This window comes from Mytilus trossulus, chromosome 14, assembly GCF_036588685.1.
Source record: "Mytilus trossulus isolate FHL-02 chromosome 14, PNRI_Mtr1.1.1.hap1, whole genome shotgun sequence".
Taxonomy (NCBI): domain Eukaryota; kingdom Metazoa; phylum Mollusca; class Bivalvia; order Mytilida; family Mytilidae; genus Mytilus; species Mytilus trossulus.
In genome coordinates this window covers 59,959,207-59,974,322 of record NC_086386.1, presented here as the reverse complement: position 1 = coordinate 59,974,322, position 15,116 = coordinate 59,959,207, and the positions used below count along the sequence as shown (strand labels likewise).

General features: G+C 30.1%; 1 protein-coding gene across 1 annotated transcript in view; it reads left to right on the top strand.

Moving 5' to 3' along the window:
• The window catches only part of LOC134697374 (uncharacterized), a 69,356-nt gene that overhangs the window by 16,826 nt on the left and 37,414 nt on the right, over positions 1-15,116 (top strand). Inside the window, exons 4-14 of the mRNA XM_063559617.1 lie at positions 726-868; positions 5,699-5,922; positions 7,387-7,466; positions 7,993-8,096; positions 8,788-8,923; positions 10,536-10,609; positions 11,660-11,791; positions 12,680-12,784; positions 13,050-13,220; positions 13,559-13,644; positions 14,183-14,336. Coding sequence (XP_063415687.1) covers positions 726-868; positions 5,699-5,922; positions 7,387-7,466; positions 7,993-8,096; positions 8,788-8,923; positions 10,536-10,609; positions 11,660-11,791; positions 12,680-12,784; positions 13,050-13,220; positions 13,559-13,644; positions 14,183-14,336 — 1,409 coding nt within the window. The remainder of the gene's footprint in view (positions 1-725; positions 869-5,698; positions 5,923-7,386; positions 7,467-7,992; positions 8,097-8,787; positions 8,924-10,535; positions 10,610-11,659; positions 11,792-12,679; positions 12,785-13,049; positions 13,221-13,558; positions 13,645-14,182; positions 14,337-15,116) is intronic.

Sequence of the window (15,116 nt, the reverse complement as noted above, 5' to 3'; positions counted from 1 at the left end):
ACTATGTACATGGCACCAATATCATTCCTAATACATATCATGTGACTTGAGGAAGCTCCAGGGTATAAAAATTTCAGAAAAAAAATAAACATTTTTTTTTTCTGAAATTTTTATACCCTGGAGCTTATAAACATTTTTTTTTTCATTACAAATTTTATTTATTAATTTTAAATTATTAGTTGTTACTTTATCATAAAGTACAAAAATCACTCTAATAAATCAATTAGTTTTGGTGCCAGATGACTTTTAAAATGTATGTATCATTGAAAAGGTATTCAAATTATCTCCTTTTGGTGCAAAATTGCCATTTTTTGGTATGAAAATTGAAATATCTTTCTTAAATCATCGGTGTCCTATATTTTTTTATTAATATTTTCAAATAAGCTGTACTTAAACTAAACTATTGTAAAATTTTAGCTATTTCTGTAATTAAGTTCTTTTTTTATTTCGATATTGCCTCGTTTTCTCCTAACAGTTCAACAGAAAATAAGTACTTTTTAAAAAATGTATGCTTCTTTCGAAAGCAGATGTGAGTGTAAATGGTGGGTGACCCCATTTTTTTATTTTATTTTTCTATCAAGTTTAAGATAAAGTTCATTCATAGAAAAATACAGTGAAATCCTATATTAAGATAAAAAATTGGTTTAGACCCGCGAGCCCTCTTAAAAGAAAAATTTCAGTATTCATTCCTCCATTTTGTACATTTATTGTACTTATTATTTTAGGATATGGTTGAGGAACCAGGTTGGTGTAGCAAATGATGCACGACACAGATGTGCTACAATGTATTCCTATAGACCTTATACTGGACAGATACATCAGAATGACTGTAACCGTGGAAATGGAATCATTTGTGTGAAGTCAAGAGGTAAGAATGTTTGATTTTGGAACATTTTTCTTTTATATCATTTATACTGGACAGATACATCAAAATGACTGTAACTGTGGAAATTGAATTATTTGTGTCAAGAGGTAAAAACTATTTCAAAATTGAAATTAAATTTCTGATAAAGACTTCAAATAAAACCACAGAACATCCATTAATATCAGATTTTAGAGATCGATAACTTTTATCATGTTAATTTCTTTTTAGAAATAAGAAGATGTGGTATGATTGCCAATGAGACAACTCTCAAAAAGAGACCAAAAGACATAGAAATTTACAACTAAAGGTCACCACTTAGCCTTCAACAATGGGTAAAACCCATTACTCATGATCAGATTTAAAAGACATAGGAACAACAAATGTAAATAATTCAAATGAGAAAACTATAGGCCTGAGTTATGTACAAAATAATGAACAAAAAAACAAAAGCATATGACAACCACTGAATTCCAGGTCCCTCACTTGGGACAGTCAGATATAGACTTGGGACAGTGATGTAAAAGTTCAACATAAGAACATCCTATGAAAATCACTTAAAAAGGCTGAACTCATACACTAGATCAGTACAAAGCAGAAACGCATTGTACAAAACACGGAGTGAATGTGGCAGGGTACTAACAGTACTTGAAACCTTAGGCGTTACTGTTTGACGTGAACTTGACTGATCGGTGAATGATCAGTGACGGATGTTTGACTGATCGATGAGTGATCGGTGATCGGTGACCCATAGGATCCGTCAGATAAGTCAAATAACATGTATGAGAGTTACCCTGACAACAGTCACCGATCGATCAGTAAATTAAATTTATGCACGGATCGGACGGATACGTATATATTTAAAATTCTTATGTAAACCGAACTCAACAGTGTTTACAATCGATGAACGCGGACCTCTACGAAGACACCTTAATTTACACGTTAATTTGTAATAAAATTAGTTGAAATAAAAAAGTGAAAATAGTATAACAGAATAAGATGCTTAGAGCCTTAAATTGTTTGTGTTGATTACTAGTTTTGTATTAAATATTGTTAACATCAGAGACATATATATTACATAATTGTATTATATGACTCTGTTAACATAAACTTCTTTCTACGAAAATGATTATTATTAACCGCCATTGTATTTGAAAACTTTTTATAGTTTCGAATAGGTTGTTTTTCCATGAAATTAAAAGAATGTCAAAGAAATAAATATAAAATTTTGTTCGCACTGTTTAGAATTACCAAAATTAATCTTCTTTTTATCAAAAATGATACTATTTTATTTGAAATCAGTTATTTTTACCATCTCGAGACAAGTCTTCTAATCAGAATTGAGATAAAATGAGAATTAAAATACATAAAATATTATTTTTTTAGGAATAGGAATGCAGTTATTGATTTATTTTGATACAAATTATTAACCGTCATATGATTTCAGTACTTTTCGTACATAAGCATGATAAGGGTTCGCTGTTCTTCATAAAATATACTTACTTTAAGGAAAAAGATATTAAATGTTGTACGCGTTGCCTAAAATGCAAATATCTTCATTTTACTGAAAATTATTGACTGCCATTGAAATCTTGTACTTTTTATAGTTTAGAATAGTTTTCTTTCATTATATTAAAAAAATGTCAGAGATATCCAATTAAAATTTTATTCGCATTGTTTAAAATAACCAAAATTCTTCTTCTTTTTATTAAAAATGATACTATTTTATTTGAAATCAGTTATTTTTACCATCTTGAGACAAGTCTGCTAATTAGAATTGAGATATAAGAGACTTAAAATACTTAAACTTTTATTTTTGTGGAATAAGAATGCAGTTACTGATTTATTTTGATACAAATTATTAACTGCCGTATGATTTCAGTAGTATTTGTACATTAGGATTGGCTGTTCTTAATAAAATATGCTTACTTTCAGGAAAAAGGTATTAAATGTTTGTACACGTTGCCTAAAATGCCAATATTTATTCATTTTACTGAAAATTATTGACCGCCATTGGGTTTTTATACTTTTTATAGTTTAGAATAGTTTTCTTTCATAAAATTTAAAAAATGACAGAGAAATAATACTAAAATTTTATTCGCATTGTTTAAAATAACCAAAATTATTCTTCTTTTTATTAATAATGGTACTATTTTATTTAAAATCAGTTATTTTTACCATCTTGTATTCTTGAGACAAGTCTTCTAATTAGAATTGAGATATAATGAGACTTAAAATACTTAAACGTTTGTTTTTGTGGAATAAGAATGCAGTTATTGATTTATGTTGATACAAATTATTAACCGTCATATGATTTCAGTGCTTTTTGTACATCAGGATTGGCTGTTCTTCATAAAATAGGCTTACTTTAAGGAAAAGATACTACATTTTTGTATGCGGTGCCTATAATGCAAATATTTCTTCATTTTACTGAAAATTATTGACCGCCATTGGATTTTTGTACTTTTTATAGTTTAGAATAGTTTTTTTCATAAAATTAAAAGAATATCATTTTACTGAAAATTATTGACCGCCATTGGATTTTTGAATTTTTATAGTTTAGAATAGTTTTCTTTCATAAAATTAAAAAAAATGTCAGAGAAATCCAACTAAAATTTTATTCGCATCGTTTAAAATAACCAAAATTATTCTTTGTTTTATTAAAAATGATACTATTTTATTTGAAATCAGTTATTTTTACCATCTTGAGACAAGTCTGCTAATTAGAACTGAGATATAATGAGACTTAAAATACTTAAACTTTTATTTTTGTGGAATAAGAATACAGTTATTGCTTAATTATGATACAAATTATTAACCGTCATATGATTTCATTACTTTTTGTTTATCAGTATTGGTTGTTCTTAATAAATTATGTTTTTAAGCAATAAGATTTAATTTTTTTGTACGCATTGCCAAAAATACAAATATTTCTTCTCATATTGGAAAATATTGTTATTTCAATTGCAATCAGTTGTTATACCCCCGCTTAAAAAAAGGGGGGGTATACTGTTTTACCTCTGTCTGTCCGTCCGTCCGTCAGTCCGTCAGTCAGTCAGTCCGTCCCATGAAACTTTCGTCACATTTTTCTCAGGAACTACAATACATGGATTTCTGAAATTTGGTTTCAGGGTTTATCTAAGTCAGCTATACCGTGTGATGCGTTTTCAGATTGATCACTTTACAACTTCCTGTTAACCGAACACTTGTATGATTTTACACATGATAGCCAAGTTGAAAATTTTCGTCACATTTTTCTCAGTAACTACAATACAAGGATTTCTGAAATTTGGTTTCAGGGTTTATCTTAGTCAGCTATACCGTGTGATGCGTTTTCAGATTGATCACTTGACAACTTCCTGTTTACCGAACACTTGTATGATTTTACACATGATAGCCAAGTTGAAAATTTTCGTCACATTTTTCTCAGGAACTACAATAAAAGGATTTCTGAAATTTGGTTTCAGGGTTTATCTAAGTCAGCTATACCGTGTGATGCGTTTTCAGATTGATCACTTGACAACTTCCTGTTTACCGAACACTTGTACAATTTTACACATGATAGCCAAGTTGAAAATTTTCGTCACATTTTTCTCAGGAACTACAATACAAGGATTTCTGAAATTTGGTTTCAGGATTTATATAAGTCAGCTATACCGTGTGATGCGTTTTCAGATTCATCACCTGACCAACTTCCTGTTTACCGAACACTTGCATATTTTTACACTATTAATATTATCCACTTGCGGCGGGGTATCATCAGTGAGCTCACAGTTTACTTGTTATAAATGATTTTCATATTTTTTTGTAGAAAATGTGAATTATTCAAGAATAAATATGCTTAAAATTATTTCTTTCTTTTTAAGGTATATATTTATGTTTACCACCATTGGATTTTTGTACTTGTTATTGTTTATGAGTAGTTATTTCTTATCAAGGTAAAAAAGACTATCAGAAAAATATAATGTAATGTTGTTTGCATTTTTTAAAATTATTCATATTTCTTGTTAGAAAAACAGCATTTATTTTTGTAATTCGTTATTTTAAAGGTACGATTGTGACGGGAATATAGAAAGTCCGTGATTATGATAAGTTTTTTTTAAAGAATTTTATGATGATATATAAGGATACAAAAATTTTAAATATTGAAAAAATAGATCACATTTTTCAATAACTGATCCTTTCATTTTGTTTTTCCCGAGTATGTTTGGAAAATAATAAGATCAAAATCGCAATGATAGACACCGATTTAGAACTCGCCAGGTTTGAAAACATATACCTATATGAAACGAAAAAAAAAACACTTTTTAATGATGATATTTTAGTTTAGGTTTTATCTGTACATTTCTTTTCATTTCAATTCATAAAACTTTGCTAAATAATTAATAAACAAAATGTATCATTGAACGTTCGATTTTCACGAGTCGCCATTTTAATTAAATTAAACGAAACTAAGATTCCGTAATTTGTATTAGTTTATCATGTGACGTATTAAAGTTCAATCCGTCATCAAGGTGGATCGGTACTATACGTCCAATCAGTCCGATCAGTCAATTACTTTTACTATAAGTCTGACGGATTGCTGACGTGAGTTTGACGCGAACTTGACTGATCGGTGACTGATCGATGACCGCTGATTGATCGCTGAAATAGTAACGCCTAAGGTTGCAAGTACTGTATACCATTTTGTATACCTGTTATTAAGTTTTTCTCAATTTCTAGGATTATTTTGTCTTCACTTTTACAAGAATTCTAGCAATTATTCTGTCTTTTCTTTTGAATTTCATGATTGTCAAAAATAATTTTTGGAGAAAAATCTTTGAAAACATTTTGTAGATTCTTTTGAACTATGCAACAGAGATGATGGCTGGATATTAATTGAACAAAAATGTGTTAAACTATTTGAGGACAAATCAGCGTGGCTTGATGCTAACCAGACATGTACAAACAATAATGCCAATTTATATAGAATGATAAATGGAAGAGAGGTTTGGGCCTTAGGAGAAGTTGTTGGTTGTAACACTGATGATAACCAGATGTGGATTGATATATCTGATGTGGTAAGATGGATTGACATAATTTGAAATTTATGATGAATTAGTTTATAACTAGATAAACTTCAAAAAAACAATTTTATATTCTATTTCTTTTTAGCTCACCTAGCCCAAAGGGAAATTTTCAGATGAAATGGGTTGTTCAGTTGCTGCCCCTGAATTGGTAATTTTAAGGATTTTTTTCCGTTTTCGGTTATTATCTTCAATATTATTATAGATAGAGATAAACTTTAAACAGCAACATTGTTCAGCAAAGTAAGATCTACAAATAAGTCAACATAATCAAAATGGTCAATTGACCCCTTAAGTAGTTGTTGCCCTTTATAGTCATTTTTACCAATTTTTCGTAAATTTTTGTAATCTTTTACAAAAATCTTCTCTGATGAAACTACTGGACCAAATTTAACCGAACTTAGCCACAATCATTATTAGGGTATCTAGTTTAAAAATTTGTGTGGTGACCCAGCCAACCAACCATGATGGCCGCCATGGCTAAAAAAAGAATATAGGGGTAAAATATAGATTTTGGCTTATAACTCTGAAACTAAAGCATTTAAAGCAAATCTTACAAGGGTTTACTTGTTTTATCAAGTAAATATCTATGTGCCCTGAAATTTTCAGATGAATTGGACAACTGGTTGTTCAGGGTTGCTGCCCCTTAATTTGTAATTTTTAAGGAAATTTTGTCGTTTTTGGTTATTATCTTGAATACTATTATAGATAGAGATAAACTGTAAACAGCAATAATGTTCAGCAAATTAAGATCTACAATTAAGTCACCATGACCAAAATGGTCAGTTGAACCCTTCTGGAGTTATTGTCCTTTATAGTCAATATTTTACAATTTTCATTAATTTGGTAAATTTTGGTAAGTTTTTCCAAACGTTTTCCTCTGTAACTAAAGGGCCAAGTTCATTACAGATAGAGAAAATTGTAAGTAGCAAGAATGATCAGTAAAGTATGATCTACACACACATCACCATCACCAAAACACAATTTTGTCATGAATCCATCTGTTTTCTTTTAATATGCACATAGACCAAGGTGAGCGACACCGGCTCTTAAGAGCCTCTAGTTTTATTATATGAGTGTTTTTAACTAAGATTTTATTAAACCCATTTTCTATGATACAATGTGGATTTGAAATTGAGTTGGTGGAACTGTATTTTAAAAAGGATACATCAACAAAATAAACACAGAATGAAACTTTTGTCTGGATCATAAATAAACATCGGGTGAAAAAACTATCAAAATAAATGCAATTTGGGTCATTCAATTGTTATGTTGAAAAAGAAGAGGTATCTCAAGGAAAGAAATTTGCATTTCAAATTTTTAAAACATTATTTCTATGAATCATTTTCTCATCTAGCATTTTTTGTGCATTGTTTAAGAATTGCAATAATAAATGAACAGAAAAATTTGCAATAATAATGATTTAATGACAACTTCTTTATTTCTGTTAATTTGTAGCCATACCCTGGTCAGTGGAGGTATAGTAATAACATGACAGTAAGGTACCAGCCATGGGCGTCGTCTGCCAGAAAAATATTGTAAGTTCATCAATTAATGGTATATTAAATATTTTAAACTCATTAGAGATCAGTAAGTTCTTGAGAATAAAAATAATAAAATTGTGAGCTGAGATAAGCTGTGGATTCATTTAATTAAGTGGATACCAATTTTTGTCTACGCAGAGAAAAAGGTTTTCTGTGGAAACTTTATTTCATGAATTTTCCAAAATTTCCATATAAGCCTACATCATGTAGCTTTGATAGACATTGGAAAATGTCCATCATGCCCTTAAAGTATATTTGCTTTATAACTTATCTGTTTGAAAAACTTTCTGTTGATTTAATGCATTAGGCGTCATAAATAAATGCACTTTTAAATAAGTCCATTTCTAACTGAAAAAAAAAATGCACAAAATTATCAGTTTCCTTTTTAGAACTCAACCAATGGCTTCATATTAATTTCAATTGTCTTAAGACTTCCCCAATCCCTTACAATCATTCAACCTTAAGGATAAAGTTTGGTAGATTGCTATGTACATTATGTACTTGAATAATATATTTTCAGAACAAAAGGAGGAACCTGTGTGTTTGCAAATCCACGTCAGAATTTCTACTGGGATGTAGAATTGTGTACAGAAGAAAAGAAATTTGTTTGCTCTAAAGATACAGGTAAAAACAAAATATATTTTTTAACAAATCATTCTTATAAGTCAGTATGTGTAAGATAAATATGCCTCTTTGATCTAGTTGCTATTATTATCAAGACCAAAGACATAAAAATAGGTGTTTGCTGTAAGCTTTACATGCAGCATTTAGGTGAAAAAGCAAAGACTGGATTGGATGGCTCAGAGTCGGAATATTGTGTCCTGGTAAGGTGACATGGCCAGCTCCATTTAGTCCAGTTCAAAATTGAGTTAATATTCATATACATTAACATATGTTCATCTGACTTTTTATGTCATCTGAAAAATCAGGAAATATTTCTACATTAGACATGTTAGATATAGATAATTTGTCAAATGTCTTCTTTTGGGATTCTTTTTTTTTTTTTAACTAGTTCTGATATTGGGGAAAAAGGATCAGAAATCAAACAGTAAAAGTGATTGTAAAGAGAAAAAAAACAGTCAAAGCTTGAAAGATTTTCTAATAGTCAAAATTCTTTTTCTTTGTAATATTGTACTTTTCATTGAAACATATTTTTTTCTACTTTTCAAGACACAAAAACCCGAACAAAGAGCAGATAACAACCAAAGCCACCAATGGGTTTACAAAACAGCGAGAAAATTGAAACATAGATTTTGATCTACATAGAAATTTCAATGATTTCAGTTTAATACTAATTTCATATTTTATTTTCTAGGAACCTGTCCTCAAGGTTGGGCTCAGTTTAGAAATGAATGTTTCCAGTTAGTCAGCATCTCTTCATTAAAAGACAGCTGGTTTGGTGCCAAAACTTACTGTGAAAATCAGAATACAAAATTATTAACAATAGTCAGGTAAATATCTGAGGGATATCTCGCTTTTGGGGTGAGGGATTTAGGGGATTGAAAATGTGAGTACTGAGGATTCATCATGATTCTTTGGGTACCAATTTTCGTGGATTTCAATGTACCAGGTGAACCACGAATTCATATGTTCAAGGAATTACAAATTTTATAGAAACTTTAGATTTGAATGCAGAGATAAGCAAAACCACGAATTCAAATATCCATGAAATGCAAGTTTTCCTCAATCAACAAAAATTGATACCCAGGAAAATAAATGAATCCACAGTATAAGGGATATATATTTGGTAAAACAAATTGGGATCTATGAAAAAGTTCGAAATGTGAAAAAAATTGCACAAAATTGTGGCATTTTGGGAATGAACACCCTCAAATATCGAGTTACTTAATTTACTTCCATTGATCATGTATAATAGAAACTCTAGCATTTATGTAATATTTCTAGGATAAAATGATTTTGATGCATGAAACACAAAATTGATGTAGTAAAATATTAAGCATTAAATTGGTGATGCGTCTTGGAAGAAAATATTTTTTGGTTTGGTAAAAAGAATATTATTGATTGATTAAATGAATAATGTAAATTTTTAAGAAAGAATCAAACAGGTTACACTTTTTGCTCATTTTAACATGGGTACACATTAATTTTATTGATATTTTACCCTGAGCATTTCAAAGAGAGCTGTAAAATATGGTCAAATATAATGTCTGGCAAGGTAAATATAAAAAGAAGATGTCGTATGATTGCCAATGAGACAACTGTCCACAAGAGACCAAAATGACACAGACATTAACAACAATAGGTCACCATACAGCCTTCAACAATGAGCAAAGCCCATACCGCATAGTCAGCTATAATAGGCCCCGATATCACAATGTAAAACAATTCAATTGATAAAACTAACAGCCTTATTTATATAAAAAAAAAAAAATGAACGAAAAACAAAAATGTAACATATAAACAAACGACAACCACTGAATTACAGGCTCCTGACTTGGAACAGACGCATAAATAAATAATGTGGCAGGGTTAAACATGTTAGCGGGATCCCAACCCTCCCCTTAAACTGGGACATTGGTATAACAGTGCAACATAAGAACGAACTATAAAAATCTGTTGAAAAAGGCTTAACTCATCAGATGGACAAAAATACAAGTGGACGTGGCCAGGTACTTGTACATCCTGACAACAAAAAGACACTAGGAACAGATCTGAGAGCAGCTAGTACAAAGCAACTAACAACTATTAAAAAAAAATCATGCATCTAAGACCAAACATACATGTATATGACGTTTTTAATATAACAATATATAGTAAATTTGACGCATAAACCAGGTAAAATATATATAATACTTTATTAGGATAAAAATGAAAGCAAGTGTGCATGTGTCAATCATATTTTGTGCTGTTCATGACACGGTTCTGTTTACAAAGCCAAATAAGGATGACATACTAAAAATCTGCTTTTATATATATATATATCTTATCCAAAGGTGTTTTGTTTATGACAATAAAGAGAAAAGGAAATATATGTGCCTGAGAAAATCTGAAATTACATTTTCATTATAATCTGCATTTAAATTATTGTATATTTACTTTCAGTTCTGATGAAGAAGGATTTGTACAGAATATGATGGTCAGTCAACAAGTTCAGCGAGCATGGCTGGGATTTTCTGGTATATACACAATTTACATAAAATAAGTTTTGATCATGAAATATATTCTACTTACAATAACTTAAAGTACTTGTATATTGTAGCTGTTATGCAAAAACTTTGTATCTAAGGTTTTGATAATTTAACAACAGGCAGTAAAAACTGAAATCTTTTTATCAATTATTTAGAATTAAATATGTATGTTCCACTGTTTGCAAAAATATCTTCTAACCAATCAATTACCAAGACGAGCAACAATTTCAGCACCTATATTGTATTTTCAAAGCTTTTCATTATTTCTAAGCTATATTAGCTTTGAGAACCTTAAATCGATAAAAATGTACCTTTTATAATGTCGCTGCCGTGCCATGTGTTTTTCTTTTGAGATACGATTATTTCGCGCAACAAAGTGTCTCAGCAATCCGACTACACTTTTTCGTCACATGTCAGAATTAGGGTTAATGATTGGTTAGAAGATCAGATATTTTCGCATACAGTGGAACATACATATTTAATTCTAAATAATCGATTAATACATTTCCGCAAAAAATTGAGATACAAGGTTTTTGCATAACAGGGACGATATATGTCTATACAGCATATAATATGTGTTGTGTGTACAAGATGACTCTTGTGTCAAAATCACAATTGCTTATTATTTTTATTTAAAATTATTTTTAATTTTACTGTGAATGGTTAATATTTATAATCCTTGTGATCATATCCTATAAATATTTTTACAAGTGTGCACTTATTTAAAAGTTTGTTCACTTGGGTATATGTTTAAGGAATGAAAAATTGTCTACAGCTTGAAGAGAAAGAACTTAAGCAAAAGGAAAAAAATGTTTAATATTCTACTTAGATGCAAGAAAAATTTAACCAAATATGCATTTCACAGCCAAAAACATGCAAAACATTAAAAACCTTTGTATAATAAAAGAGACAGGTACTGCATTAAAACATTTGTAGAAAATGATTAAAAAATCATTTAGAAATAATTTTTTGACAAATGTTGATCTCTTCTTACTTTAAATATATTTTATAATTAAAATTGATTTCCATATTTTTCAGATTCAGCAGCTAAACCTGATATTCTATCTTGGATTGATGGATCTTTGGTTTCTGCAGGAAATTATACTCACTGGGATTTAAACTACCCTAAACTTACAAAAAATAGAACTGATTGTGGAATACTTCAAGCTGGTAAATTCATAACAAATATAATATGTCATGACTATTTTGCTTATCATAGCATAGATGCCAACCATTACGATTTTTGCGTAGTTTCTCCGATTTTGCCATTAAAACTACGCTATTACGGTCAAAGTCGAATAGTTACGGATTACCAATCATCGCTGTTCAATTTTGTAAAACACGGATTTTTATCATTACTTTTCCGTCCTGGTCCGGTTTTTAGAAAACGCCAATGTAATGCTTCCGGTTTCTCGGGAGTTATCAACCTATTGTCGAGTAACTAACTGACTTCCGAAGGGGCAAGATTGCATTCCCCCTTTCTCTACTTCTCCTTGACAAAACGAAACTGTACGAGTCGAGAACATCTGAACAATTAATTAATGGAATACATACTACAGACAACATTATAAACGACAAATTTTAGTGCACATTACCTTGCAACCACTCGTCAGTATTTTTTATTGGTAAGTGCACATTTATGAATGATTACTGAAAACTTTTCAAAAATACGGAAAATTTCATAGTTTGTTACTGATTGTGTCAAAAGGGGGTTGGCATCTATGTCATGGGATATCATGGGTATAAGTGCATAACAAATTTTAAACATTAAACGAAACCCAAATTTTTGTTCGGTCTGTATGAAGAATGTGTTACAACTATTAAATAAGGTATTTATAAAATACAATTTTTTCCAGCCTTTCACTCTAGTTGACAAAGCAAGACATAGCCATCCTACATTCCATCTTCAGCCTTATTAACAACAAAATTTATGAAAAAAACACACTCCTGAGTGTTTTTCTGTCATTCCAAATTATAAGTTGATATTCCATAGTTTTGATTGACCTTCACGAGTACTTGTTAATGTTTATATAAATGATCTGTTTTCTTGTTTTCTAGGACGAATAGCAAGTGCTTGGTCCAATGGATATTGTTTTACATCCTTACCATTTATTTGTAAGGCAACAATTACGACTGATGTAGTACAGAAGACCACACCAAGACGTAAGAAATTTTTTATTTTAAACCTTCCATTCTTTTAAAAACACAATTTTTTTTAATGTGCTATCATTTCAAATTCCCAATAAGAATCTTCTATTATGTGAAAAATTCTTTTTTTATTGATTTTTTTGTCTAACATATATAATCACTGTTGTCATTTGAATTATAGTTTATTCTGAAATGAAAGACAAACATTTAACTGTTGTAATTTATAAAATGGACTGGTATCCTTATCAAGATAATATTTCTAATGTTTTTCTCCCTCCAGCTGATGTCCACTGTGATCCAGGCTGGATATTATATAATGGGCAATGTTATTATTTCGGTGCATCACAGAACTCTAGTGGATACAGTTGGGATGATGCACAGCGATTCTGTTACGCAGCAAATGGGGATCTTACCACCATCTCAAATGCAAATGAACAGGCATTTATTAATAGTAAGTGCTAGCAATATTACAATTACTGGTCCCGTGACACCATTTGGATTATTGAAAGACTGATTTATTTGAAGAAGTTTTGTTTTTATGACTACAAATGGTAATATACTTTAAAGAAGAGAACTACAAGAACTAAAAGCTTGATTTTATGTAAAAAACAACAAAGATAATATATATATACAGTAACAAATGAAAATCACCGAAATACAGGCTAAACAATCTTAACATTCTTAGTTAATTTGGTGAAACACTTAATTCTAATGACTTCAAACTTGAAGCTAAGCTAATGCAAATTAGTTTTGATTGTTCTGTTAATTTGTACACATTTTGTTTTACAGAGAACATATTGACAGTAGGCTCTGCCTGGATTGGTCTTAGGTATAGACCTACACAAAAAGGCTTGGCATGGGTGGATTATACTCAAGTAAAAATAACACATATTTCAGATACAATTCTTATCTAATTATAACAAATGGTCCATAGATATCTTGCCATAGTGTGTCATCATCGTGAAAATTCATTGATATGCATGAAATGTCAAGAAATAATTTTGTCATTTTTAAAAAATTAGGAAAATTCTATGAGATGTCAAGTTTCAGGTGCCATTTGCAAATTTGCCATTTATTAGGAGATCTTTTGAGATGTAATAAGATTGATAATGGCAATGGGGAATATGTCGAAGAGATAACAACCCAACCAAGGAGCAGACAATGGCAAAAATAGTTTTTTTAACATATCAGCTGCAAATTATTTGTATATTTATCGTTTATTATGAAAATTCTATGAGATGTCAGAAGATTTTCTTACACTTCAGGTGGTATTTATATACTTGTGATATTTGATTGGGAAAATACTTTTAGATGTCATGAGATTTTTCTTACATTTCTTCTAAATTTGTGTTTCATTAGGAAATTCTATAAGATGTCAAGTGATTTTCTTACAAAAAATTCTTACATTTTCAGGTTGTATTTGTAAATTTCTATCCTGGTGAACCTGATGATTTAGGTAATGGTCAAGACTGCATTCAAATTGTTGGTGGACGACAGGATTTTACAGGGGCTTGGGATGATGGAAACTGCACCAAGCAACAAGATTTCATATGTAAAAAAATAGCATGTAGGTATATTCTAATGATACAAGAATGAAGGTTGATGATAACTTTAATTTATTTCATATGAGCTGCTTCAGATAGATATCGGCCTTATGCAAGTGTACCTAAATATGTACATGTATAAGACTATGATTGATATTGGAACAAATCAAATCGAATTAAATATACTTTATTGCTCATCAAAGCCCCCACAAGGAGCAGAACAATCAACATTGATTACATACAAATGAATACAAGCGATTCAATATGATTAAGACACAATGTTATAAAAAATATTTTTGAAGACAAGCAGAAGAATACAACAAGCACAGTGTTTAGGAACATTCATGTAGGAGATACAAAGAAATAAAAGACAAAGTTTTGATCTGTTCTGTAGCACATGTAGCACACAATTAACAGTTCAACTTGCAAACAGTCCCAGACTTTCCATTAAAAAATTTTACAAAACCAAAATAAGTTAACAGATGTATTGATGTTGATTTGCATAAGGTCGATTTTTATCCGAAGCATCTCATTCTGATCAAAGGTTCTGGAGGGTCATCAAAACCCATAAAGTCTGAGAAACACAAATCCAGTAAAAAACCGGGAGTGTTCTCAGGTGCTCTGAAGGGTAAACAGATCCTGTTCCATGTGCTTTTTATATGTCTTAAAAATACAAATCAATGCAAAAAATGTGTCGCCATCTTTAGTAAAACATTTAATGTTTATATTAGACCAACAAACAGACAAACAGATTATTTATATCATTCCATTTTATTATAAAATGTCTTGGATGTTCAATTTAG